This window comes from Aulonocara sp. 'chitande type north' Nkhata Bay, linkage group LG1, assembly GCF_057382095.1.
Source record: "Aulonocara sp. 'chitande type north' Nkhata Bay isolate Kocher_YH1m ecotype deep benthic linkage group LG1, A_spYH_male_GT1.1, whole genome shotgun sequence".
Classification (NCBI taxonomy): Eukaryota; Metazoa; Chordata; class Actinopteri; order Cichliformes; family Cichlidae; genus Aulonocara; species Aulonocara sp. 'chitande type north' Nkhata Bay.
Window position 1 is genome coordinate 42,773,996 of NC_141344.1, and position 27,953 is coordinate 42,801,948.

At 43.4% G+C, this 27,953-nt stretch overlaps 5 protein-coding genes across 5 annotated transcripts; all 5 read right to left on the reverse strand.

The window, feature by feature from the left end:
- Window positions 1-804: 804 nt before the first annotated feature.
- On the reverse strand, window positions 805-5,886 carry LOC147339648 (uncharacterized). The gene is made up of 2 exons (XM_086297333.1): window positions 3,702-5,886; window positions 805-2,686 (listed from the first exon to the last, which is right to left on the reverse strand). The coding sequence occupies exons 1-2, from the start codon at window positions 3,791-3,793 to the stop codon at window positions 1,681-1,683; spliced, it is 1,098 nt and encodes a 365-aa protein (XP_086153459.1). The 5' UTR covers window positions 3,794-5,886; the 3' UTR covers window positions 805-1,680.
- LOC147339649 (uncharacterized) lies at window positions 5,878-10,957 on the reverse strand. The gene is made up of 2 exons (XM_086297284.1): window positions 8,773-10,957; window positions 5,878-7,757 (listed from the first exon to the last, which is right to left on the reverse strand). The coding sequence occupies exons 1-2, from the start codon at window positions 8,862-8,864 to the stop codon at window positions 6,752-6,754; spliced, it is 1,098 nt and encodes a 365-aa protein (XP_086153410.1). The 5' UTR covers window positions 8,865-10,957; the 3' UTR covers window positions 5,878-6,751.
- LOC147339650 (uncharacterized) lies at window positions 10,949-16,024 on the reverse strand. Its single transcript, XM_086297293.1, has 2 exons — window positions 13,840-16,024; window positions 10,949-12,824 (listed from the first exon to the last, which is right to left on the reverse strand). Exons 1-2 carry the CDS (start codon window positions 13,929-13,931, stop codon window positions 11,819-11,821), a joined length of 1,098 nt encoding a protein of 365 aa, XP_086153419.1. The 5' UTR covers window positions 13,932-16,024; the 3' UTR covers window positions 10,949-11,818.
- LOC147339651 (uncharacterized) lies at window positions 16,016-21,092 on the reverse strand. The gene is made up of 2 exons (XM_086297307.1): window positions 18,908-21,092; window positions 16,016-17,892 (listed from the first exon to the last, which is right to left on the reverse strand). Exons 1-2 carry the CDS (start codon window positions 18,997-18,999, stop codon window positions 16,887-16,889), a joined length of 1,098 nt encoding a protein of 365 aa, XP_086153433.1. The 5' UTR covers window positions 19,000-21,092; the 3' UTR covers window positions 16,016-16,886.
- Window positions 21,084-26,160, reverse strand: LOC147339652 (uncharacterized). Its single transcript, XM_086297322.1, has 2 exons — window positions 23,976-26,160; window positions 21,084-22,960 (listed from the first exon to the last, which is right to left on the reverse strand). The coding sequence occupies exons 1-2, from the start codon at window positions 24,065-24,067 to the stop codon at window positions 21,955-21,957; spliced, it is 1,098 nt and encodes a 365-aa protein (XP_086153448.1). The 5' UTR covers window positions 24,068-26,160; the 3' UTR covers window positions 21,084-21,954.
- Window positions 26,161-27,953: the final 1,793 nt, after the last annotated feature.

Below are 27,953 nucleotides of genomic sequence, written 5' to 3' on the forward strand. Positions count from 1 at the left end.
ATGGGGATCTGTGCAGTCACATGAAGTATTTACTCCTATGTGGACCGCATTGGCCCAGTTTGGGCCATTTCTCATCATCTCCCCAATGTACTGCCTGTTTCGGCTGTAGCTATATATCCTGTCATGTGGAGTGGATGTCCCTGTCGAGCCAGGCCAGATAAAAAGAACAAAGTTAAAAGAGACCAATAAGACCAAAAAATCTCTTCAATAAAGCGATCTATTTAAAACACAATCCACTTAATCCCACCCTCATTATTTTCCTTCCCTCCCTTCTCCTCAAACCATAAAAATTAAAACAACACCTGACCATATTCAAACTATGTGTTATATGTTAGCAGCCCACTTGGTTTAAAATTCCTATTAGAACGTCAAAACATATGTCCCTGTCTCCCCCAGGCCTCACCTCCCCTCCCAGACCAGTCTTTGAGCCTTCTCCTAAAACCCTCATCATTCTGGATTCCAAGATTAAAAAGTCTTACCGGGGAACTCACCTGCCTTTACATCTGCGGTTAGGCTTTCCACTGGATCTTGTTAGAATAGTCTTTATTTGCTGTTCCAGGGTCAGGGTTAGGGTAGGGTTAGGGTTAGGGGTTAGGGTTAGGGTTAGGGGGTTAGGGTTAGGTATTAGGAAACTATAGCTTAGATGTTTTTTAATTCAAACTTTGGTGCACGGTCCTAGGAATTACTGAAGCATCCCATCTCCACTTACTCCGCTCTTCTCCTTCTCTCCAGCATACTCCTCTTCTTCTTGGGTGCGTCTTGTACCTTCTTCCATATGTTGTCAATCATAAAAACCATCCCCCAATGTCTTTATTCCCCCCAGGCCATAAGGCAGACTCATTGAAAGTTCCAGCACTGTCACCAGTACTAAAAAAGGTCCCAAAGCCATATTTCTCCCATGATTCCCTGGAGGGGATGTGACCTCCAAGAGAAAGGGTTTTTTATCGTTTTTGATTTTCTTATTCATTTTCAACAATAATCACACTTCCATGCAGTTAGTAATTATAATGAAACCTCACACTGTTAGTGTTACACTCTGTTCAAAACAACCTCCATGCAGTTCTGTCATGGGGACTTATGGCAATCAGGGAAACATACTCAATATTGACAAGTAGTCTTTGTATATTTTTTTTTTTTTTTTTTTTTTTTTTTTTTTTTTTTTTTTTTTTTTCGGTGACATTTTGCTTAGAAATACAAATATGATCTGTTCACAGAACTTCTATGTTATGAAACAAACAACAGGTTTCCAGACCATTTTTTCTTTTTGAGCTTTCTTTATTTCTCACCATACTTTCAAAGCCTGACCTGTAATTCTAAGGATTCTCCCTCCCTCAGACATTGGAGTCTTAATTAATTATTCCAAACCATATACTGCATATATTTAATATTGACAACATCAAAGAAATACCAATTGTACTAAAAATTCTACACCCACAAAAGAAATATTTAAAGATGACAATAACATCCTGACATCAAAACTCTCTCCATCCTACTCCGCTGACCGACCGACCAGCTCGGGTTGGCCTGTAGGCTCACGATGCTCAGGGCCTCCTCTGTGCGTTCCCTGAAGTGAGTGGCCACTGTGGAGCGCAGCTGATCTGCCCGTGTGGCATGCCGGTGTTGCTGCAAGCGCGCTCCCAAACAGGCCCAAATTCCCCCCACATACATTAGCCCCTAATACTACATCGTAAGACCCACGCTGAGTCGCAGGCCTTCACACCAGCTGTCAAAGATACTTTTAGCCGTCTCACTCGTCCAATGAATGCCATCAGCTGTGGTATGGAAGTATTGTTGAGGTATACACGGTAAATAATTATAATGTGTACTGATGAAGTTATTGATCATAGTGAGATTTGACTGTTGGAGTTTGGATAGTGATCTGGAAAAGTGAATGTGGGCTACAAAAATGTCCGCATTCGGAAACACGGCTTTCGCCCCATTCACCACCTTTCGTAGTTGTTTAATTGAGGTTTTCTGAGGGTCCTGATCCTTATTATTAAGGCCTACAGACAAGATCACCATTTCCGCAATTTCACACACCGGCGTCATTTCCAACAGGTTGAAGAAATGGTAAAAGTTCGCACCCGGGTAGCTCTCCACCTGAATCTGATCATTCTCGAAGGGGGGTATTCTATTTAGATTGGAGTCCCCCAAGAAAACTACCGGTTTATCAACTTTGATTCTCCAATCCTGTAATTTCCTACTAGGTCTCGCCCGATGGTAAGTAGGTGTATGGTAACCCCCCTCTGCGCCCCTCGTCTCCGCCTCCGCCCCGACCGGCTCTCCCTTTCCCGTAAGCCCGCGCCCGCTATGAGACTCCCTCTGCTTTATTTGCCGCACGGTTTTAAATTCTGCCACCGAGCCCTCGCTCTCATTATCCTCCTCATTCAGGTGAAAATTACTCTTAATATTATAATAGTGGGGATCAGTGCGGTCCAATGAGTCACTGCTCAGGTTTCCCGCCGGCTCCTGCTGTTGCAGGGCCTCAATCGTCATTTCACCCACTACCTTGTCACCTGTTTTAGCAGAGGTTTGGATTTTTACTCGCTTTTGTTGTTTCATTATAGGGTCCGGACCATTCGTCCGGTCTCCTGCGCGAGACGTGGAGCAGGAAACTGAAGGGGTGGCAGGCTCAGATGTCAACCTGTTCGCGGCCGTTAAGGGCAAGTCACAGCGCACAATATTTCTAGGACGCACAGGGGGAGAGCACAAAGAGGCAGGCAGAATGTCATCGGTTTCATCTAAATCAACCACCACGTTTGATCTAATTCTGGCTGTTGTCTCCACCCTACTCCCACCCTCTCCCGTCTTCCCCCCATCTCCATTTCTCCCCTTCGGGAGAGCTCCCGCGGTGGCCGGCGCACGGGCATTCACAGTCTGAAGCTCATTCAGCTCTTCTACAATAGTTTTCCTTTTTCCCAACGATAGGTTTTTCTGATAGGAAACATTTTGTATATTACTGCTGCTAGCAGTCTGGTTTTTAACCACTGTAGGTAAGGGCGGAAATTCATTATCATCTCTCAGATCAATCGGCATTACCCCCGATCTTCCCCCCCTCTGTACTGTGTTCTGTTCCCGTGTGTGGCCGGCCTCCGAACGGGCCCTCCCTCCACCCTCTTCCCCTGACGATTTAAGCAGAGTTTCAACTGTTGACATTGTAGAAACACGTAAGCGAGCCCCGTATCTTTTAAAAGCCCACGTCTTTGCCACCTGAAATGACACCTCAGTCTTTCTAGTTTCTTTTAAAGATTCAATGATAGTGGCATAATGATCATAAAGAATATCTAAATTTTTAGACATCCAAGAGTCTGTGTTTTGATCAAGTTGCCTCCTAACTTGTTCTGTGGGCACAGCCGGTTTTATAAAACTAGAGAGCCTGGACACCTGTTTTATCATACCCCTGGGGTATAAGCCCGTGTCGCGTGCCTCTACAATCACACTTTTATGGTGTACTGTCCGTATTAATTTAAATATATTCTTCGCACTCTTCCTTGTGTCGGCATCAAGTGCACGCTTTGGTGCGGGAGCATCTTGTCCTCCTTGTTGTCTGACACGTCTCATGTTCGGGCGACCCCATCCCTCCCCGTGCCTCGTCCCCTCCCGACCCCCAGCATGCGTAGCCAGACCATCACCAGACAAACTTTCACCTAAGGTTTCAAAGTTATTGTTTTGTACCTTATATTTGTCAGTGGGGAGCTCACCTGAGTTTCTTTGTGTTTGTTGGACCACTCGGTTCAGGCTCAGTGATCTCTGCCTCCTCCGTGCTCTTCGCTGGTGGCGTGGAAACGTCCATCCGCCATCCTGCATGTCGTTTTCTGGCAGTCGTGGCGTTTCCGACCGGTGTGCCTCCATCCTGGACCCGAAAAATATGGTAGTCCCACCGACCACGGGCGTCCCCGCGTCAGTGTCTGTTGGTCGGTGAAGACTCAAAAGACAAGAGGGTTTAGGTGCACAAACCGATGCCTCGCTCAGATCCAACGCCACCTCTCACTACCCGTTTAGAGTTCACGGTCACTTTGCTACAGGCGAATAAAAACTCCCCACTTTACAGTTGTAAAAAGTTTGTCAATTAAAATAGTCTTTCATGTGACTGGGCTAAACAAAGTTACTTGTCGCCCATTTCTGGAAGGGCTAAAAAAGTCGCCTTTCTTCCAATAAGTTTGGTCTAGCGTCCCTGACGTTTCGCGGAGTTACCGCTTCTTCAGAGGGATACATGCTACTAGGTGTCCGGAAGGAGCGAGGCATTTAAACACATTTCCTGGGAGATGCCCAAGTCCTGGGCCCCTCCCAGGATTGGTAATCATAGGTCACATGGGTTTCATGTCACCAAATCCCTCCCCAATAATAAAAGGTGTCCAGGCCTCTCTCTAAAAAAACAACAACAAGATAAAAAATGAGAATAAAAAAACCCATTTAAAATATCATATGAAATTGATAAAAAAAAGGATAAAATTAACCATAGAAAAATGTAAAAAAATATAAAAACAAAACCCATGACAATACAATTCAAAGCCATAAAATTATTATTAATAATTTTTATGATTGACACATCCTCCTGCTGAGGATAGTTTAATAAAATATATGTATACATATATAAAAAAAGACCTTATTTTTTAAGAAAGAAGGTGAACACAAAAAAATATCTCTGAAAAGCAAGAGGGATGAAAAAGAACAAAGCTAAAGTTAAGACAAATATAATCAAATGGGGATGGAAAGGAAAATTATAATAAAAAACTAGGTAAGGGAGTGGGGTCCGGAGGGAGTCTTAGGGCTGTCGCGGACCAGGGGGAGAACCCGACAACGGGTAACATCCGGAGCAGGAACGTGAAAAACAGGGAAAGAAAGGAAAAAGAAAATACATAAAAAAATCTGCAAAAACTAAATAAACAATCAACCCATATTCACCTTCATTCCAAAACTAAAAAGGCTATGTAAGACAACCCATAATAATAAGAATCCAATATTAAGAATGGCTTTTAAGAGTAATTGAACAAGCAATCCACGAAAACCACAACTTGAAAGGCTGCTTTTTCCTATTGCACTAGGACAGCCATTATACTCCCCAGTAAATGATGGGGGGAAGACATCACTATAACGAAATCAGGTAAACGGTCAGTCGGTCAGCAGAGGCCTCAACATAGATAAGAGGACAAATTAAGTCTTATTTCATGGCCACCTCAACCCAAATGCTTGGCATTTTTAGATATTAACTTCCCACTTAGGGTTTAAGTTTCCCAAATGCAGTTATCAACTGTTAATATTTCCCCCAAGAGGTTAATTATAGGGTCATGCGGCCTGGGCAGGGTCATCTTCCCTTTTAATTCTCCATTTCTAATAATATCTGCCAAGCCAAAGTGGTTAGGTTTAGGGCCATGTGTCTAGTTAAGACCATCCTCCAAATTATCCACATTCTAGGGACTCTTTCTTTAAGGCAAAATGGTTAAGTTTAGGATCCAGTGGCCTGGGTAGGCTTATCCCACATGTTATACACAATGAAGATACGAATAAAGAAATTGTTAAATTCAGATTATTAGATCTTTTTGAAAAAAAACAATTCAATAAACTCAGTAATCTCCATTTGTCCCAAGGAGATGCTGTTTTATGTTTCAAGGAGTAGTCAGTCTGTTTACTAAGAGGTCCTTTTAGGAATCGTGGATGGATGTCAGATACAAATTCCTGGCACAGGCTAGTTAGGTATTAGGAAACTATAGCTTAGATGTTTTTTAATTCAAACTTTGGTGCACGGTCCTAGGAATTACTGAAGCATCCCATCTCCACTTACTCCGCTCTTCTCCTTCTCTCCAGCATACTCCTCTTCTTCTTGGGTGCGTCTTGTACCTTCTTCCATATGTTGTCAATCATAAAAACCATCCCCCAATGTCTTTATTCCCCCCAGGCCATAAGGCAGACTCATTGAAAGTTCCAGCACTGTCACCAGTACTAAAAAAGGTCCCAAAGCCATATTTCTCCCATGATTCCCTGGAGGGGATGTGACCTCCAAGAGAAAGGGTTTTTTATCGTTTTTGATTTTCTTATTCATTTTCAACAATAATCACACTTCCATGCAGTTAGTAATTATAATGAAACCTCACACTGTTAGTGTTACACTCTGTTCAAAACAACCTCCATGCAGTTCTGTCATGGGGACTTATGGCAATCAGGGAAACATACTCAATATTGACAAGTAGTCTTTGTATATTTTTTTTTTTTTTTTTTTTTTTTTTTTTTTTTTTTTTTTTTTTCGGTGACATTTTGCTTAGAAATACAAATATGATCTGTTCACAGAACTTCTATGTTATGAAACAAACAACAGGTTTCCAGACCATTTTTTCTTTTTGAGCTTTCTTTATTTCTCACCATACTTTCAAAGCCTGACCTGTAATTCTAAGGATTCTCCCTCCCTCAGACATTGGAGTCTTAATTAATTATTCCAAACCATATACTGCATATATTTAATATTGACAACATCAAAGAAATACCAATTGTACTAAAAATTCTACACCCACAAAAGAAATATTTAAAGATGACAATAACATCCTGACATCAAAACTCTCTCCATCCTACTCCGCTGACCGACCGACCAGCCCGGGTTGGCCTGTAGGCTCACGATGCTCAGGGCCTCCTCTGTGCGTTCCCTGAAGTGAGTGGCCACTGTGGAGCGCAGCTGATCTGCCCGTGTGGCATGCCGGTGTTGCTGCAAGCGCGCTCCCAAACAGGCCCAAATTCCCCCCACATACATTAGCCCCTAATACTACATCGTAAGACCCACGCTGAGTCGCAGGCCTTCACACCAGCTGTCAAAGATACTTTTAGCCGTCTCACTCGTCCAATGAATGCCATCAGCTGTGGTATGGAAGTATTGTTGAGGTATACACGGTAAATAATTATAATGTGTACTGATGAAGTTATTGATCATAGTGAGATTTGACTGTTGGAGTTTGGATAGTGATCTGGAAAAGTGAATGTGGGCTACAAAAATGTCCGCATTCGGAAACACGGCTTTCGCCCCATTCACCACCTTTCGTAGTTGTTTAATTGAGGTTTTCTGAGGGTCCTGATCCTTATTATTAAGGCCTACAGACAAGATCACCATTTCCGCAATTTCACACACCGGCGTCATTTCCAACAGGTTGAAGAAATGGTAAAAGTTCGCACCCGGGTAGCTCTCCACCTGAATCTGATCATTCTCGAAGGGGGGTATTCTATTTAGATTGGAGTCCCCCAAGAAAACTACCGGTTTATCAACTTTGATTCTCCAATCCTGTAATTTCCTACTAGGTCTCGCCCGATGGTAAGTAGGTGTATGGTAACCCCCCTCTGCGCCCCTCGTCTCCGCCTCCGCCCCGACCGGCTCTCCCTTTCCCGTAAGCCCGCGCCCGCTATGAGACTCCCTCTGCTTTATTTGCCGCACGGTTTTAAATTCTGCCACCGAGCCCTCGCTCTCATTATCCTCCTCATTCAGGTGAAAATTACTCTTAATATTATAATAGTGGGGATCAGTGCGGTCCAATGAGTCACTGCTCAGGTTTCCCGCCGGCTCCTGCTGTTGCAGGGCCTCAATCGTCATTTCACCCACTACCTTGTCACCTGTTTTAGCAGAGGTTTGGATTTTTACTCGCTTTTGTTGTTTCATTATAGGGTCCGGACCATTCGTCCGGTCTCCTGCGCGAGACGTGGAGCAGGAAACTGAAGGGGTGGCAGGCTCAGATGTCAACCTGTTCGCGGCCGTTAAGGGCAAGTCACAGCGCACAATATTTCTAGGACGCACAGGGGGAGAGCACAAAGAGGCAGGCAGAATGTCATCGGTTTCATCTAAATCAACCACCACGTTTGATCTAATTCTGGCTGTTGTCTCCACCCTACTCCCACCCTCTCCCGTCTTCCCCCCATCTCCATTTCTCCCCTTCGGGAGAGCTCCCGCGGTGGCCGGCGCACGGGCATTCACAGTCTGAAGCTCATTCAGCTCTTCTACAATAGTTTTCCTTTTTCCCAACGATAGGTTTTTCTGATAGGAAACATTTTGTATATTACTGCTGCTAGCAGTCTGGTTTTTAACCACTGTAGGTAAGGGCGGAAATTCATTATCATCTCTCAGATCAATCGGCATTACCCCCGATCTTCCCCCCCTCTGTACTGTGTTCTGTTCCCGTGTGTGGCCGGCCTCCGAACGGGCCCTCCCTCCACCCTCTTCCCCTGACGATTTAAGCAGAGTTTCAACTGTTGACATTGTAGAAACACGTAAGCGAGCCCCGTATCTTTTAAAAGCCCACGTCTTTGCCACCTGAAATGACACCTCAGTCTTTCTAGTTTCTTTTAAAGATTCAATGATAGTGGCATAATGATCATAAAGAATATCTAAATTTTTAGACATCCAAGAGTCTGTGTTTTGATCAAGTTGCCTCCTAACTTGTTCTGTGGGCACAGCCGGTTTTATAAAACTAGAGAGCCTGGACACCTGTTTTATCATACCCCTGGGGTATAAGCCCGTGTCGCGTGCCTCTACAATCACACTTTTATGGTGTACTGTCCGTATTAATTTAAATATATTCTTCGCACTCTTCCTTGTGTCGGCATCAAGTGCACGCTTTGGTGCGGGAGCATCTTGTCCTCCTTGTTGTCTGACACGTCTCATGTTCGGGCGACCCCATCCCTCCCCGTGCCTCGTCCCCTCCCGACCCCCAGCATGCGTAGCCAGACCATCACCAGACAAACTTTCACCTAAGGTTTCAAAGTTATTGTTTTGTACCTTATATTTGTCAGTGGGGAGCTCACCTGAGTTTCTTTGTGTTTGTTGGACCACTCGGTTCAGGCTCAGTGATCTCTGCCTCCTCCGTGCTCTTCGCTGGTGGCGTGGAAACGTCCATCCGCCATCCTGCATGTCGTTTTCTGGCAGTCGTGGCGTTTCCGACCGGTGTGCCTCCATCCTGGACCCGAAAAATATGGTAGTCCCACCGACCACGGGCGTCCCCGCGTCAGTGTCTGTTGGTCGGTGAAGACTCAAAAGACAAGAGGGTTTAGGTGCACAAACCGATGCCTCGCTCAGATCCAACGCCACCTCTCACTACCCGTTTAGAGTTCACGGTCACTTTGCTACAGGCGAATAAAAACTCCCCACTTTACAGTTGTAAAAAGTTTGTCAATTAAAATAGTCTTTCATGTGACTGGGCTAAACAAAGTTACTTGTCGCCCATTTCTGGAAGGGCTAAAAAAGTCGCCTTTCTTCCAATAAGTTTGGTCTAGCGTCCCTGACGTTTCGCGGAGTTACCGCTTCTTCAGAGGGATACATGCTACTAGGTGTCCGGAAGGAGCGAGGCATTTAAACACATTTCCTGGGAGATGCCCAAGTCCTGGGCCCCTCCCAGGATTGGTAATCATAGGTCACATGGGTTTCATGTCACCAAATCCCTCCCCAATAATAAAAGGTGTCCAGGCCTCTCTCTAAAAAAACAACAACAAGATAAAAAATGAGAATAAAAAAACCCATTTAAAATATCATATGAAATTGATAAAAAAAAGGATAAAATTAACCATAGAAAAATGTAAAAAAATATAAAAACAAAACCCATGACAATACAATTCAAAGCCATAAAATTATTATTAATAATTTTTATGATTGACACATCCTCCTGCTGAGGATAGTTTAATAAAATATATGTATACATATATAAAAAAAGACCTTATTTTTTAAGAAAGAAGGTGAACACAAAAAAATATCTCTGAAAAGCAAGAGGGATGAAAAAGAACAAAGCTAAAGTTAAGACAAATATAATCAAATGGGGATGGAAAGGAAAATTATAATAAAAAACTAGGTAAGGGAGTGGGGTCCGGAGGGAGTCTTAGGGCTGTCGCGGACCAGGGGGAGAACCCGACAACGGGTAACATCCGGAGCAGGAACGTGAAAAACAGGGAAAGAAAGGAAAAAGAAAATACATAAAAAAATCTGCAAAAACTAAATAAACAATCAACCCATATTCACCTTCATTCCAAAACTAAAAAGGCTATGTAAGACAACCCATAATAATAAGAATCCAATATTAAGAATGGCTTTTAAGAGTAATTGAACAAGCAATCCACGAAAACCACAACTTGAAAGGCTGCTTTTTCCTATTGCACTAGGACAGCCATTATACTCCCCAGTAAATGATGGGGGGAAGACATCACTATAACGAAATCAGGTAAACGGTCAGTCGGTCAGCAGAGGCCTCAACATAGATAAGAGGACAAATTAAGTCTTATTTCATGGCCACCTCAACCCAAATGCTTGGCATTTTTAGATATTAACTTCCCACTTAGGGTTTAAGTTTCCCAAATGCAGTTATCAACTGTTAATATTTCCCCCAAGAGGTTAATTATAGGGTCATGCGGCCTGGGCAGGGTCATCTTCCCTTTTAATTCTCCATTTCTAATAATATCTGCCAAGCCAAAGTGGTTAGGTTTAGGGCCATGTGTCTAGTTAAGACCATCCTCCAAATTATCCACATTCTAGGGACTCTTTCTTTAAGGCAAAATGGTTAAGTTTAGGATCCAGTGGCCTGGGTAGGCTTATCCCACATGTTATACACAATGAAGATACGAATAAAGAAATTGTTAAATTCAGATTATTAGATCTTTTTGAAAAAAAACAATTCAATAAACTCAGTAATCTCCATTTGTCCCAAGGAGATGCTGTTTTATGTTTCAAGGAGTAGTCAGTCTGTTTACTAAGAGGTCCTTTTAGGAATCGTGGATGGATGTCAGATACAAATTCCTGGCACAGGCTAGTTAGGTATTAGGAAACTATAGCTTAGATGTTTTTTAATTCAAACTTTGGTGCACGGTCCTAGGAATTACTGAAGCATCCCATCTCCACTTACTCCGCTCTTCTCCTTCTCTCCAGCATACTCCTCTTCTTCTTGGGTGCGTCTTGTACCTTCTTCCATATGTTGTCAATCATAAAAACCATCCCCCAATGTCTTTATTCCCCCCAGGCCATAAGGCAGACTCATTGAAAGTTCCAGCACTGTCACCAGTACTAAAAAAGGTCCCAAAGCCATATTTCTCCCATGATTCCCTGGAGGGGATGTGACCTCCAAGAGAAAGGGTTTTTTATCGTTTTTGATTTTCTTATTCATTTTCAACAATAATCACACTTCCATGCAGTTAGTAATTATAATGAAACCTCACACTGTTAGTGTTACACTCTGTTCAAAACAACCTCCATGCAGTTCTGTCATGGGGACTTATGGCAATCAGGGAAACATACTCAATATTGACAAGTAGTCTTTGTATATTTTTTTTTTTTTTTTTTTTTTTTTTTTTTTTTTTTTTTTCGGTGACATTTTGCTTAGAAATACAAATATGATCTGTTCACAGAACTTCTATGTTATGAAACAAACAACAGGTTTCCAGACCATTTTTTCTTTTTGAGCTTTCTTTATTTCTCACCATACTTTCAAAGCCTGACCTGTAATTCTAAGGATTCTCCCTCCCTCAGACATTGGAGTCTTAATTAATTATTCCAAACCATATACTGCATATATTTAATATTGACAACATCAAAGAAATACCAATTGTACTAAAAATTCTACACCCACAAAAGAAATATTTAAAGATGACAATAACATCCTGACATCAAAACTCTCTCCATCCTACTCCGCTGACCGACCGACCAGCCCGGGTTGGCCTGTAGGCTCACGATGCTCAGGGCCTCCTCTGTGCGTTCCCTGAAGTGAGTGGCCACTGTGGAGCGCAGCTGATCTGCCCGTGTGGCATGCCGGTGTTGCTGCAAGCGCGCTCCCAAACAGGCCCAAATTCCCCCCACATACATTAGCCCCTAATACTACATCGTAAGACCCACGCTGAGTCGCAGGCCTTCACACCAGCTGTCAAAGATACTTTTAGCCGTCTCACTCGTCCAATGAATGCCATCAGCTGTGGTATGGAAGTATTGTTGAGGTATACACGGTAAATAATTATAATGTGTACTGATGAAGTTATTGATCATAGTGAGATTTGACTGTTGGAGTTTGGATAGTGATCTGGAAAAGTGAATGTGGGCTACAAAAATGTCCGCATTCGGAAACACGGCTTTCGCCCCATTCACCACCTTTCGTAGTTGTTTAATTGAGGTTTTCTGAGGGTCCTGATCCTTATTATTAAGGCCTACAGACAAGATCACCATTTCCGCAATTTCACACACCGGCGTCATTTCCAACAGGTTGAAGAAATGGTAAAAGTTCGCACCCGGGTAGCTCTCCACCTGAATCTGATCATTCTCGAAGGGGGGTATTCTATTTAGATTGGAGTCCCCCAAGAAAACTACCGGTTTATCAACTTTGATTCTCCAATCCTGTAATTTCCTACTAGGTCTCGCCCGATGGTAAGTAGGTGTATGGTAACCCCCCTCTGCGCCCCTCGTCTCCGCCTCCGCCCCGACCGGCTCTCCCTTTCCCGTAAGCCCGCGCCCGCTATGAGACTCCCTCTGCTTTATTTGCCGCACGGTTTTAAATTCTGCCACCGAGCCCTCGCTCTCATTATCCTCCTCATTCAGGTGAAAATTACTCTTAATATTATAATAGTGGGGATCAGTGCGGTCCAATGAGTCACTGCTCAGGTTTCCCGCCGGCTCCTGCTGTTGCAGGGCCTCAATCGTCATTTCACCCACTACCTTGTCACCTGTTTTAGCAGAGGTTTGGATTTTTACTCGCTTTTGTTGTTTCATTATAGGGTCCGGACCATTCGTCCGGTCTCCTGCGCGAGACGTGGAGCAGGAAACTGAAGGGGTGGCAGGCTCAGATGTCAACCTGTTCGCGGCCGTTAAGGGCAAGTCACAGCGCACAATATTTCTAGGACGCACAGGGGGAGAGCACAAAGAGGCAGGCAGAATGTCATCGGTTTCATCTAAATCAACCACCACGTTTGATCTAATTCTGGCTGTTGTCTCCACCCTACTCCCACCCTCTCCCGTCTTCCCCCCATCTCCATTTCTCCCCTTCGGGAGAGCTCCCGCGGTGGCCGGCGCACGGGCATTCACAGTCTGAAGCTCATTCAGCTCTTCTACAATAGTTTTCCTTTTTCCCAACGATAGGTTTTTCTGATAGGAAACATTTTGTATATTACTGCTGCTAGCAGTCTGGTTTTTAACCACTGTAGGTAAGGGCGGAAATTCATTATCATCTCTCAGATCAATCGGCATTACCCCCGATCTTCCCCCCCTCTGTACTGTGTTCTGTTCCCGTGTGTGGCCGGCCTCCGAACGGGCCCTCCCTCCACCCTCTTCCCCTGACGATTTAAGCAGAGTTTCAACTGTTGACATTGTAGAAACACGTAAGCGAGCCCCGTATCTTTTAAAAGCCCACGTCTTTGCCACCTGAAATGACACCTCAGTCTTTCTAGTTTCTTTTAAAGATTCAATGATAGTGGCATAATGATCATAAAGAATATCTAAATTTTTAGACATCCAAGAGTCTGTGTTTTGATCAAGTTGCCTCCTAACTTGTTCTGTGGGCACAGCCGGTTTTATAAAACTAGAGAGCCTGGACACCTGTTTTATCATACCCCTGGGGTATAAGCCCGTGTCGCGTGCCTCTACAATCACACTTTTATGGTGTACTGTCCGTATTAATTTAAATATATTCTTCGCACTCTTCCTTGTGTCGGCATCAAGTGCACGCTTTGGTGCGGGAGCATCTTGTCCTCCTTGTTGTCTGACACGTCTCATGTTCGGGCGACCCCATCCCTCCCCGTGCCTCGTCCCCTCCCGACCCCCAGCATGCGTAGCCAGACCATCACCAGACAAACTTTCACCTAAGGTTTCAAAGTTATTGTTTTGTACCTTATATTTGTCAGTGGGGAGCTCACCTGAGTTTCTTTGTGTTTGTTGGACCACTCGGTTCAGGCTCAGTGATCTCTGCCTCCTCCGTGCTCTTCGCTGGTGGCGTGGAAACGTCCATCCGCCATCCTGCATGTCGTTTTCTGGCAGTCGTGGCGTTTCCGACCGGTGTGCCTCCATCCTGGACCCGAAAAATATGGTAGTCCCACCGACCACGGGCGTCCCCGCGTCAGTGTCTGTTGGTCGGTGAAGACTCAAAAGACAAGAGGGTTTAGGTGCACAAACCGATGCCTCGCTCAGATCCAACGCCACCTCTCACTACCCGTTTAGAGTTCACGGTCACTTTGCTACAGGCGAATAAAAACTCCCCACTTTACAGTTGTAAAAAGTTTGTCAATTAAAATAGTCTTTCATGTGACTGGGCTAAACAAAGTTACTTGTCGCCCATTTCTGGAAGGGCTAAAAAAGTCGCCTTTCTTCCAATAAGTTTGGTCTAGCGTCCCTGACGTTTCGCGGAGTTACCGCTTCTTCAGAGGGATACATGCTACTAGGTGTCCGGAAGGAGCGAGGCATTTAAACACATTTCCTGGGAGATGCCCAAGTCCTGGGCCCCTCCCAGGATTGGTAATCATAGGTCACATGGGTTTCATGTCACCAAATCCCTCCCCAATAATAAAAGGTGTCCAGGCCTCTCTCTAAAAAAACAACAACAAGATAAAAAATGAGAATAAAAAAACCCATTTAAAATATCATATGAAATTGATAAAAAAAAGGATAAAATTAACCATAGAAAAATGTAAAAAAATATAAAAACAAAACCCATGACAATACAATTCAAAGCCATAAAATTATTATTAATAATTTTTATGATTGACACATCCTCCTGCTGAGGATAGTTTAATAAAATATATGTATACATATATAAAAAAAGACCTTATTTTTTAAGAAAGAAGGTGAACACAAAAAAATATCTCTGAAAAGCAAGAGGGATGAAAAAGAACAAAGCTAAAGTTAAGACAAATATAATCAAATGGGGATGGAAAGGAAAATTATAATAAAAAACTAGGTAAGGGAGTGGGGTCCGGAGGGAGTCTTAGGGCTGTCGCGGACCAGGGGGAGAACCCGACAACGGGTAACATCCGGAGCAGGAACGTGAAAAACAGGGAAAGAAAGGAAAAAGAAAATACATAAAAAAATCTGCAAAAACTAAATAAACAATCAACCCATATTCACCTTCATTCCAAAACTAAAAAGGCTATGTAAGACAACCCATAATAATAAGAATCCAATATTAAGAATGGCTTTTAAGAGTAATTGAACAAGCAATCCACGAAAACCACAACTTGAAAGGCTGCTTTTTCCTATTGCACTAGGACAGCCATTATACTCCCCAGTAAATGATGGGGGGAAGACATCACTATAACGAAATCAGGTAAACGGTCAGTCGGTCAGCAGAGGCCTCAACATAGATAAGAGGACAAATTAAGTCTTATTTCATGGCCACCTCAACCCAAATGCTTGGCATTTTTAGATATTAACTTCCCACTTAGGGTTTAAGTTTCCCAAATGCAGTTATCAACTGTTAATATTTCCCCCAAGAGGTTAATTATAGGGTCATGCGGCCTGGGCAGGGTCATCTTCCCTTTTAATTCTCCATTTCTAATAATATCTGCCAAGCCAAAGTGGTTAGGTTTAGGGCCATGTGTCTAGTTAAGACCATCCTCCAAATTATCCACATTCTAGGGACTCTTTCTTTAAGGCAAAATGGTTAAGTTTAGGATCCAGTGGCCTGGGTAGGCTTATCCCACATGTTATACACAATGAAGATACGAATAAAGAAATTGTTAAATTCAGATTATTAGATCTTTTTGAAAAAAAACAATTCAATAAACTCAGTAATCTCCATTTGTCCCAAGGAGATGCTGTTTTATGTTTCAAGGAGTAGTCAGTCTGTTTACTAAGAGGTCCTTTTAGGAATCGTGGATGGATGTCAGATACAAATTCCTGGCACAGGCTAGTTAGGTATTAGGAAACTATAGCTTAGATGTTTTTTAATTCAAACTTTGGTGCACGGTCCTAGGAATTACTGAAGCATCCCATCTCCACTTACTCCGCTCTTCTCCTTCTCTCCAGCATACTCCTCTTCTTCTTGGGTGCGTCTTGTACCTTCTTCCATATGTTGTCAATCATAAAAACCATCCCCCAATGTCTTTATTCCCCCCAGGCCATAAGGCAGACTCATTGAAAGTTCCAGCACTGTCACCAGTACTAAAAAAGGTCCCAAAGCCATATTTCTCCCATGATTCCCTGGAGGGGATGTGACCTCCAAGAGAAAGGGTTTTTTATCGTTTTTGATTTTCTTATTCATTTTCAACAATAATCACACTTCCATGCAGTTAGTAATTATAATGAAACCTCACACTGTTAGTGTTACACTCTGTTCAAAACAACCTCCATGCAGTTCTGTCATGGGGACTTATGGCAATCAGGGAAACATACTCAATATTGACAAGTAGTCTTTGTATATTTTTTTTTTTTTTTTTTTTTTTTTTTTTTTTTTTTTTTTTCGGTGACATTTTGCTTAGAAATACAAATATGATCTGTTCACAGAACTTCTATGTTATGAAACAAACAACAGGTTTCCAGACCATTTTTTCTTTTTGAGCTTTCTTTATTTCTCACCATACTTTCAAAGCCTGACCTGTAATTCTAAGGATTCTCCCTCCCTCAGACATTGGAGTCTTAATTAATTATTCCAAACCATATACTGCATATATTTAATATTGACAACATCAAAGAAATACCAATTGTACTAAAAATTCTACACCCACAAAAGAAATATTTAAAGATGACAATAACATCCTGACATCAAAACTCTCTCCATCCTACTCCGCTGACCGACCGACCAGCCCGGGTTGGCCTGTAGGCTCACGATGCTCAGGGCCTCCTCTGTGCGTTCCCTGAAGTGAGTGGCCACTGTGGAGCGCAGCTGATCTGCCCGTGTGGCATGCCGGTGTTGCTGCAAGCGCGCTCCCAAACAGGCCCAAATTCCCCCCACATACATTAGCCCCTAATACTACATCGTAAGACCCACGCTGAGTCGCAGGCCTTCACACCAGCTGTCAAAGATACTTTTAGCCGTCTCACTCGTCCAATGAATGCCATCAGCTGTGGTATGGAAGTATTGTTGAGGTATACACGGTAAATAATTATAATGTGTACTGATGAAGTTATTGATCATAGTGAGATTTGACTGTTGGAGTTTGGATAGTGATCTGGAAAAGTGAATGTGGGCTACAAAAATGTCCGCATTCGGAAACACGGCTTTCGCCCCATTCACCACCTTTCGTAGTTGTTTAATTGAGGTTTTCTGAGGGTCCTGATCCTTATTATTAAGGCCTACAGACAAGATCACCATTTCCGCAATTTCACACACCGGCGTCATTTCCAACAGGTTGAAGAAATGGTAAAAGTTCGCACCCGGGTAGCTCTCCACCTGAATCTGATCATTCTCGAAGGGGGGTATTCTATTTAGATTGGAGTCCCCCAAGAAAACTACCGGTTTATCAACTTTGATTCTCCAATCCTGTAATTTCCTACTAGGTCTCGCCCGATGGTAAGTAGGTGTATGGTAACCCCCCTCTGCGCCCCTCGTCTCCGCCTCCGCCCCGACCGGCTCTCCCTTTCCCGTAAGCCCGCGCCCGCTATGAGACTCCCTCTGCTTTATTTGCCGCACGGTTTTAAATTCTGCCACCGAGCCCTCGCTCTCATTATCCTCCTCATTCAGGTGAAAATTACTCTTAATATTATAATAGTGGGGATCAGTGCGGTCCAATGAGTCACTGCTCAGGTTTCCCGCCGGCTCCTGCTGTTGCAGGGCCTCAATCGTCATTTCACCCACTACCTTGTCACCTGTTTTAGCAGAGGTTTGGATTTTTACTCGCTTTTGTTGTTTCATTATAGGGTCCGGACCATTCGTCCGGTCTCCTGCGCGAGACGTGGAGCAGGAAACTGAAGGGGTGGCAGGCTCAGATGTCAACCTGTTCGCGGCCGTTAAGGGCAAGTCACAGCGCACAATATTTCTAGGACGCACAGGGGGAGAGCACAAAGAGGCAGGCAGAATGTCATCGGTTTCATCTAAATCAACCACCACGTTTGATCTAATTCTGGCTGTTGTCTCCACCCTACTCCCACCCTCTCCCGTCTTCCCCCCATCTCCATTTCTCCCCTTCGGGAGAGCTCCCGCGGTGGCCGGCGCACGGGCATTCACAGTCTGAAGCTCATTCAGCTCTTCTACAATAGTTTTCCTTTTTCCCAACGATAGGTTTTTCTGATAGGAAACATTTTGTATATTACTGCTGCTAGCAGTCTGGTTTTTAACCACTGTAGGTAAGGGCGGAAATTCATTATCATCTCTCAGATCAATCGGCATTACCCCCGATCTTCCCCCCCTCTGTACTGTGTTCTGTTCCCGTGTGTGGCCGGCCTCCGAACGGGCCCTCCCTCCACCCTCTTCCCCTGACGATTTAAGCAGAGTTTCAACTGTTGACATTGTAGAAACACGTAAGCGAGCCCCGTATCTTTTAAAAGCCCACGTCTTTGCCACCTGAAATGACACCTCAGTCTTTCTAGTTTCTTTTAAAGATTCAATGATAGTGGCATAATGATCATAAAGAATATCTAAATTTTTAGACATCCAAGAGTCTGTGTTTTGATCAAGTTGCCTCCTAACTTGTTCTGTGGGCACAGCCGGTTTTATAAAACTAGAGAGCCTGGACACCTGTTTTATCATACCCCTGGGGTATAAGCCCGTGTCGCGTGCCTCTACAATCACACTTTTATGGTGTACTGTCCGTATTAATTTAAATATATTCTTCGCACTCTTCCTTGTGTCGGCATCAAGTGCACGCTTTGGTGCGGGAGCATCTTGTCCTCCTTGTTGTCTGACACGTCTCATGTTCGGGCGACCCCATCCCTCCCCGTGCCTCGTCCCCTCCCGACCCCCAGCATGCGTAGCCAGACCATCACCAGACAAACTTTCACCTAAGGTTTCAAAGTTATTGTTTTGTACCTTATATTTGTCAGTGGGGAGCTCACCTGAGTTTCTTTGTGTTTGTTGGACCACTCGGTTCAGGCTCAGTGATCTCTGCCTCCTCCGTGCTCTTCGCTGGTGGCGTGGAAACGTCCATCCGCCATCCTGCATGTCGTTTTCTGGCAGTCGTGGCGTTTCCGACCGGTGTGCCTCCATCCTGGACCCGAAAAATATGGTAGTCCCACCGACCACGGGCGTCCCCGCGTCAGTGTCTGTTGGTCGGTGAAGACTCAAAAGACAAGAGGGTTTAGGTGCACAAACCGATGCCTCGCTCAGATCCAACGCCACCTCTCACTACCCGTTTAGAGTTCACGGTCACTTTGCTACAGGCGAATAAAAACTCCCCACTTTACAGTTGTAAAAAGTTTGTCAATTAAAATAGTCTTTCATGTGACTGGGCTAAACAAAGTTACTTGTCGCCCATTTCTGGAAGGGCTAAAAAAGTCGCCTTTCTTCCAATAAGTTTGGTCTAGCGTCCCTGACGTTTCGCGGAGTTACCGCTTCTTCAGAGGGATACATGCTACTAGGTGTCCGGAAGGAGCGAGGCATTTAAACACATTTCCTGGGAGATGCCCAAGTCCTGGGCCCCTCCCAGGATTGGTAATCATAGGTCACATGGGTTTCATGTCACCAAATCCCTCCCCAATAATAAAAGGTGTCCAGGCCTCTCTCTAAAAAAACAACAACAAGATAAAAAATGAGAATAAAAAAACCCATTTAAAATATCATATGAAATTGATAAAAAAAAGGATAAAATTAACCATAGAAAAATGTAAAAAAATATAAAAACAAAACCCATGACAATACAATTCAAAGCCATAAAATTATTATTAATAATTTTTATGATTGACACATCCTCCTGCTGAGGATAGTTTAATAAAATATATGTATACATATATAAAAAAAGACCTTATTTTTTAAGAAAGAAGGTGAACACAAAAAAATATCTCTGAAAAGCAAGAGGGATGAAAAAGAACAAAGCTAAAGTTAAGACAAATATAATCAAATGGGGATGGAAAGGAAAATTATAATAAAAAACTAGGTAAGGGAGTGGGGTCCGGAGGGAGTCTTAGGGCTGTCGCGGACCAGGGGGAGAACCCGACAACGGGTAACATCCGGAGCAGGAACGTGAAAAACAGGGAAAGAAAGGAAAAAGAAAATACATAAAAAAATCTGCAAAAACTAAATAAACAATCAACCCATATTCACCTTCATTCCAAAACTAAAAAGGCTATGTAAGACAACCCATAATAATAAGAATCCAATATTAAGAATGGCTTTTAAGAGTAATTGAACAAGCAATCCACGAAAACCACAACTTGAAAGGCTGCTTTTTCCTATTGCACTAGGACAGCCATTATACTCCCCAGTAAATGATGGGGGGAAGACATCACTATAACGAAATCAGGTAAACGGTCAGTCGGTCAGCAGAGGCCTCAACATAGATAAGAGGACAAATTAAGTCTTATTTCATGGCCACCTCAACCCAAATGCTTGGCATTTTTAGATATTAACTTCCCACTTAGGGTTTAAGTTTCCCAAATGCAGTTATCAACTGTTAATATTTCCCCCAAGAGGTTAATTATAGGGTCATGCGGCCTGGGCAGGGTCATCTTCCCTTTTAATTCTCCATTTCTAATAATATCTGCCAAGCCAAAGTGGTTAGGTTTAGGGCCATGTGTCTAGTTAAGACCATCCTCCAAATTATCCACATTCTAGGGACTCTTTCTTTAAGGCAAAATGGTTAAGTTTAGGATCCAGTGGCCTGGGTAGGCTTATCCCACATGTTATACACAATGAAGATACGAATAAAGAAATTGTTAAATTCAGATTATTAGATCTTTTTGAAAAAAAACAATTCAATAAACTCAGTAATCTCCATTTGTCCCAAGGAGATGCTGTTTTATGTTTCAAGGAGTAGTCAGTCTGTTTACTAAGAGGTCCTTTTAGGAATCGTGGATGGATGTCAGATACAAATTCCTGGCACAGGCTAGTTAGGTATTAGGAAACTATAGCTTAGATGTTTTTTAATTCAAACTTTGGTGCACGGTCCTAGGAATTACTGAAGCATCCCATCTCCACTTACTCCGCTCTTCTCCTTCTCTCCAGCATACTCCTCTTCTTCTTGGGTGCGTCTTGTACCTTCTTCCATATGTTGTCAATCATAAAAACCATCCCCCAATGTCTTTATTCCCCCCAGGCCATAAGGCAGACTCATTGAAAGTTCCAGCACTGTCACCAGTACTAAAAAAGGTCCCAAAGCCATATTTCTCCCATGATTCCCTGGAGGGGATGTGACCTCCAAGAGAAAGGGTTTTTTATCGTTTTTGATTTTCTTATTCATTTTCAACAATAATCACACTTCCATGCAGTTAGTAATTATAATGAAACCTCACACTGTTAGTGTTACACTCTGTTCAAAACAACCTCCATGCAGTTCTGTCATGGGGACTTATGGCAATCAGGGAAACATACTCAATATTGACAAGTAGTCTTTGTATATTTTTTTTTTTTTTTTTTTTTTTTTTTTTTTTTTTTTTTTTCGGTGACATTTTGCTTAGAAATACAAATATGATCTGTTCACAGAACTTCTATGTTATGAAACAAACAACAGGTTTCCAGACCATTTTTTCTTTTTGAGCTTTCTTTATTTCTCACCATACTTTCAAAGCCTGACCTGTAATTCTAAGGATTCTCCCTCCCTCAGACATTGGAGTCTTAATTAATTATTCCAAACCATATACTGCATATATTTAATATTGACAACATCAAAGAAATACCAATTGTACTAAAAATTCTACACCCACAAAAGAAATATTTAAAGATGACAATAACATCCTGACATCAAAACTCTCTCCATCCTACTCCGCTGACCGACCGACCAGCCCGGGTTGGCCTGTAGGCTCACGATGCTCAGGGCCTCCTCTGTGCGTTCCCTGAAGTGAGTGGCCACTGTGGAGCGCAGCTGATCTGCCCGTGTGGCATGCCGGTGTTGCTGCAAGCGCGCTCCCAAACAGGCCCAAATTCCCCCCACATACATTAGCCCCTAATACTACATCGTAAGACCCACGCTGAGTCGCAGGCCTTCACACCAGCTGTCAAAGATACTTTTAGCCGTCTCACTCGTCCAATGAATGCCATCAGCTGTGGTATGGAAGTATTGTTGAGGTATACACGGTAAATAATTATAATGTGTACTGATGAAGTTATTGATCATAGTGAGATTTGACTGTTGGAGTTTGGATAGTGATCTGGAAAAGTGAATGTGGGCTACAAAAATGTCCGCATTCGGAAACACGGCTTTCGCCCCATTCACCACCTTTCGTAGTTGTTTAATTGAGGTTTTCTGAGGGTCCTGATCCTTATTATTAAGGCCTACAGACAAGATCACCATTTCCGCAATTTCACACACCGGCGTCATTTCCAACAGGTTGAAGAAATGGTAAAAGTTCGCACCCGGGTAGCTCTCCACCTGAATCTGATCATTCTCGAAGGGGGGTATTCTATTTAGATTGGAGTCCCCCAAGAAAACTACCGGTTTATCAACTTTGATTCTCCAATCCTGTAATTTCCTACTAGGTCTCGCCCGATGGTAAGTAGGTGTATGGTAACCCCCCTCTGCGCCCCTCGTCTCCGCCTCCGCCCCGACCGGCTCTCCCTTTCCCGTAAGCCCGCGCCCGCTATGAGACTCCCTCTGCTTTATTTGCCGCACGGTTTTAAATTCTGCCACCGAGCCCTCGCTCTCATTATCCTCCTCATTCAGGTGAAAATTACTCTTAATATTATAATAGTGGGGATCAGTGCGGTCCAATGAGTCACTGCTCAGGTTTCCCGCCGGCTCCTGCTGTTGCAGGGCCTCAATCGTCATTTCACCCACTACCTTGTCACCTGTTTTAGCAGAGGTTTGGATTTTTACTCGCTTTTGTTGTTTCATTATAGGGTCCGGACCATTCGTCCGGTCTCCTGCGCGAGACGTGGAGCAGGAAACTGAAGGGGTGGCAGGCTCAGATGTCAACCTGTTCGCGGCCGTTAAGGGCAAGTCACAGCGCACAATATTTCTAGGACGCACAGGGGGAGAGCACAAAGAGGCAGGCAGAATGTCATCGGTTTCATCTAAATCAACCACCACGTTTGATCTAATTCTGGCTGTTGTCTCCACCCTACTCCCACCCTCTCCCGTCTTCCCCCCATCTCCATTTCTCCCCTTCGGGAGAGCTCCCGCGGTGGCCGGCGCACGGGCATTCACAGTCTGAAGCTCATTCAGCTCTTCTACAATAGTTTTCCTTTTTCCCAACGATAGGTTTTTCTGATAGGAAACATTTTGTATATTACTGCTGCTAGCAGTCTGGTTTTTAACCACTGTAGGTAAGGGCGGAAATTCATTATCATCTCTCAGATCAATCGGCATTACCCCCGATCTTCCCCCCCTCTGTACTGTGTTCTGTTCCCGTGTGTGGCCGGCCTCCGAACGGGCCCTCCCTCCACCCTCTTCCCCTGACGATTTAAGCAGAGTTTCAACTGTTGACATTGTAGAAACACGTAAGCGAGCCCCGTATCTTTTAAAAGCCCACGTCTTTGCCACCTGAAATGACACCTCAGTCTTTCTAGTTTCTTTTAAAGATTCAATGATAGTGGCATAATGATCATAAAGAATATCTAAATTTTTAGACATCCAAGAGTCTGTGTTTTGATCAAGTTGCCTCCTAACTTGTTCTGTGGGCACAGCCGGTTTTATAAAACTAGAGAGCCTGGACACCTGTTTTATCATACCCCTGGGGTATAAGCCCGTGTCGCGTGCCTCTACAATCACACTTTTATGGTGTACTGTCCGTATTAATTTAAATATATTCTTCGCACTCTTCCTTGTGTCGGCATCAAGTGCACGCTTTGGTGCGGGAGCATCTTGTCCTCCTTGTTGTCTGACACGTCTCATGTTCGGGCGACCCCATCCCTCCCCGTGCCTCGTCCCCTCCCGACCCCCAGCATGCGTAGCCAGACCATCACCAGACAAACTTTCACCTAAGGTTTCAAAGTTATTGTTTTGTACCTTATATTTGTCAGTGGGGAGCTCACCTGAGTTTCTTTGTGTTTGTTGGACCACTCGGTTCAGGCTCAGTGATCTCTGCCTCCTCCGTGCTCTTCGCTGGTGGCGTGGAAACGTCCATCCGCCATCCTGCATGTCGTTTTCTGGCAGTCGTGGCGTTTCCGACCGGTGTGCCTCCATCCTGGACCCGAAAAATATGGTAGTCCCACCGACCACGGGCGTCCCCGCGTCAGTGTCTGTTGGTCGGTGAAGACTCAAAAGACAAGAGGGTTTAGGTGCACAAACCGATGCCTCGCTCAGATCCAACGCCACCTCTCACTACCCGTTTAGAGTTCACGGTCACTTTGCTACAGGCGAATAAAAACTCCCCACTTTACAGTTGTAAAAAGTTTGTCAATTAAAATAGTCTTTCATGTGACTGGGCTAAACAAAGTTACTTGTCGCCCATTTCTGGAAGGGCTAAAAAAGTCGCCTTTCTTCCAATAAGTTTGGTCTAGCGTCCCTGACGTTTCGCGGAGTTACCGCTTCTTCAGAGGGATACATGCTACTAGGTGTCCGGAAGGAGCGAGGCATTTAAACACATTTCCTGGGAGATGCCCAAGTCCTGGGCCCCTCCCAGGATTGGTAATCATAGGTCACATGGGTTTCATGTCACCAAATCCCTCCCCAATAATAAAAGGTGTCCAGGCCTCTCTCTAAAAAAACAACAACAAGATAAAAAATGAGAATAAAAAAACCCATTTAAAATATCATATGAAATTGATAAAAAAAAGGATAAAATTAACCATAGAAAAATGTAAAAAAATATAAAAACAAAACCCATGACAATACAATTCAAAGCCATAAAATTATTATTAATAATTTTTATGATTGACACATCCTCCTGCTGAGGATAGTTTAATAAAATATATGTATACATATATAAAAAAAGACCTTATTTTTTAAGAAAGAAGGTGAACACAAAAAAATATCTCTGAAAAGCAAGAGGGATGAAAAAGAACAAAGCTAAAGTTAAGACAAATATAATCAAATGGGGATGGAAAGGAAAATTATAATAAAAAACTAGGTAAGGGAGTGGGGTCCGGAGGGAGTCTTAGGGCTGTCGCGGACCAGGGGGAGAACCCGACAACGGGTAACATCCGGAGCAGGAACGTGAAAAACAGGGAAAGAAAGGAAAAAGAAAATACATAAAAAAATCTGCAAAAACTAAATAAACAATCAACCCATATTCACCTTCATTCCAAAACTAAAAAGGCTATGTAAGACAACCCATAATAATAAGAATCCAATATTAAGAATGGCTTTTAAGAGTAATTGAACAAGCAATCCACGAAAACCACAACTTGAAAGGCTGCTTTTTCCTATTGCACTAGGACAGCCATTATACTCCCCAGTAAATGATGGGGGGAAGACATCACTATAACGAAATCAGGTAAACGGTCAGTCGGTCAGCAGAGGCCTCAACATAGATAAGAGGACAAATTAAGTCTTATTTCATGGCCACCTCAACCCAAATGCTTGGCATTTTTAGATATTAACTTCCCACTTAGGGTTTAAGTTTCCCAAATGCAGTTATCAACTGTTAATATTTCCCCCAAGAGGTTAATTATAGGGTCATGCGGCCTGGGCAGGGTCATCTTCCCTTTTAATTCTCCATTTCTAATAATATCTGCCAAGCCAAAGTGGTTAGGTTTAGGGCCATGTGTCTAGTTAAGACCATCCTCCAAATTATCCACATTCTAGGGACTCTTTCTTTAAGGCAAAATGGTTAAGTTTAGGATCCAGTGGCCTGGGTAGGCTTATCCCACATGTTATACACAATGAAGATACGAATAAAGAAATTGTTAAATTCAGATTATTAGATCTTTTTGAAAAAAAACAATTCAATAAACTCAGTAATCTCCATTTGTCCCAAGGAGATGCTGTTTTATGTTTCAAGGAGTAGTCAGTCTGTTTACTAAGAGGTCCTTTTAGGAATCGTGGATGGATGTCAGATACAAATTCCTGGCACAGGCTAGTTAGGTATTAGGAAACTATAGCTTAGATGTTTTTTAATTCAAACTTTGGTGCACGGTCCTAGGAATTACTGAAGCATCCCATCTCCACTTACTCCGCTCTTCTCCTTCTCTCCAGCATACTCCTCTTCTTCTTGGGTGCGTCTTGTACCTTCTTCCATATGTTGTCAATCATAAAAACCATCCCCCAATGTCTTTATTCCCCCCAGGCCATAAGGCAGACTCATTGAAAGTTCCAGCACTGTCACCAGTACTAAAAAAGGTCCCAAAGCCATATTTCTCCCATGATTCCCTGGAGGGGATGTGACCTCCAAGAGAAAGGGTTTTTTATCGTTTTTGATTTTCTTATTCATTTTCAACAATAATCACACTTCCATGCAGTTAGTAATTATAATGAAACCTCACACTGTTAGTGTTACACTCTGTTCAAAACAACCTCCATGCAGTTCTGTCATGGGGACTTATGGCAATCAGGGAAACATACTCAATATTGACAAGTAGTCTTTGTATATTTATTTATTTATTTTTTTTTTTTTTTTTTTTTTTTTTTTTCGGTGACATTTTGCTTAGAAATACAAATATGATCTGTTCACAGAACTTCTATGTTATGAAACAAACAACAGGTTTCCAGACCATTTTTTCTTTTTGAGCTTTCTTTATTTCTCACCATACTTTCAAAGCCTGACCTGTAATTCTAAGGATTCTCCCTCCCTCAGACATTGGAGTCTTAATTAATTATTCCAAACCATATACTGCATATATTTAATATTGACAACATCAAAGAAATACCAATTGTACTAAAAATTCTACACCCACAAAAGAAATATTTAAAGATGACAATAACATCCTGACATCAAAACTCTCTCCATCCTACTCCGCTGACCGACCGACCAGCCCGGGTTGGCCTGTAGGCTCACGATGCTCAGGGCCTCCTCTGTGCGTTCCCTGAAGTGAGTGGCCACTGTGGAGCGCAGCTGATCTGCCCGTGTGGCATGCCGGTGTTGCTGCAAGCGCGCTCCCAAACAGGCCCAAATTCCCCCCACATACATTAGCCCCTAATACTACATCGTAAGACCCACGCTGAGTCGCAGGCCTTCACACCAGCTGTCAAAGATACTTTTAGCCGTCTCACTCGTCCAATGAATGCCATCAGCTGTGGTATGGAAGTATTGTTGAGGTATACACGGTAAATAATTATAATGTGTACTGATGAAGTTATTGATCATAGTGAGATTTGAAGTTATTGATCATAGTGAGATTTGACTGTTGGAGTTTGGATAGTGATCTGGAAAAGTGAATGTGGGCTACAAAAATGTCCGCATTCGGAAACACGGCTTTCGCCCCATTCACCACCTTTCGTAGTTGTTTAATTGAGGTTTTCTGAGGGTCCTGATCCTTATTATTAAGGCCTACAGACAAGATCACCATTTCCGCAATTTCACACACCGGCGTCATTTCCAACAGGTTGAAGAAATGGTAAAAGTTCGCACCCGGGTAGCTCTCCACCTGAATCTGATCATTCTCGAAGGGGGGTATTCTATTTAGATTGGAGTCCCCCAAGAAAACTACCGGTTTATCAACTTTGATTCTCCAATCCTGTAATTTCCTACTAGGTCTCGCCCGATGGTAAGTAGGTGTATGGTAACCCCCCTCTGCGCCCCTCGTCTCCGCCTCCGCCCCGACCGGCTCTCCCTTTCCCGTAAGCCCGCGCCCGCTATGAGACTCCCTCTGCTTTATTTGCCGCACGGTTTTAAATTCTGCCACCGAGCCCTCGCTCTCATTATCCTCCTCATTCAGGTGAAAATTACTCTTAATATTATAATAGTGGGGATCAGTGCGGTCCAATGAGTCACTGCTCAGGTTTCCCGCCGGCTCCTGCTGTTGCAGGGCCTCAATCGTCATTTCACCCACTACCTTGTCACCTGTTTTAGCAGAGGTTTGGATTTTTACTCGCTTTTGTTGTTTCATTATAGGGTCCGGACCATTCGTCCG

Excerpts from the sequence above, each read along its gene's own strand:
- LOC147339648 (XM_086297333.1), bottom strand. The coding sequence starts at position 3,793 with ATGGACGTTTCCACGCCACCAGCGAAGAGCACGGAGGAGGCAGAGATC. Across the intron at positions 2,687-3,701 it reads ACAAACACAAAGAAACTCAG|AAATATTGTGCGCTGTGACT; the intron begins GTGAGCTCCCCA and ends TGTGCGTCCTAG.
- LOC147339649 (XM_086297284.1), bottom strand. The coding sequence starts at position 8,864 with ATGGACGTTTCCACGCCACCAGCGAAGAGCACGGAGGAGGCAGAGATC. Across the intron at positions 7,758-8,772 it reads ACAAACACAAAGAAACTCAG|AAATATTGTGCGCTGTGACT; the intron begins GTGAGCTCCCCA and ends TGTGCGTCCTAG.
- LOC147339650 (XM_086297293.1), bottom strand. The coding sequence starts at position 13,931 with ATGGACGTTTCCACGCCACCAGCGAAGAGCACGGAGGAGGCAGAGATC. Across the intron at positions 12,825-13,839 it reads ACAAACACAAAGAAACTCAG|AAATATTGTGCGCTGTGACT; the intron begins GTGAGCTCCCCA and ends TGTGCGTCCTAG.
- LOC147339651 (XM_086297307.1), bottom strand. The coding sequence starts at position 18,999 with ATGGACGTTTCCACGCCACCAGCGAAGAGCACGGAGGAGGCAGAGATC. Across the intron at positions 17,893-18,907 it reads ACAAACACAAAGAAACTCAG|AAATATTGTGCGCTGTGACT; the intron begins GTGAGCTCCCCA and ends TGTGCGTCCTAG.
- LOC147339652 (XM_086297322.1), bottom strand. The coding sequence starts at position 24,067 with ATGGACGTTTCCACGCCACCAGCGAAGAGCACGGAGGAGGCAGAGATC. Across the intron at positions 22,961-23,975 it reads ACAAACACAAAGAAACTCAG|AAATATTGTGCGCTGTGACT; the intron begins GTGAGCTCCCCA and ends TGTGCGTCCTAG.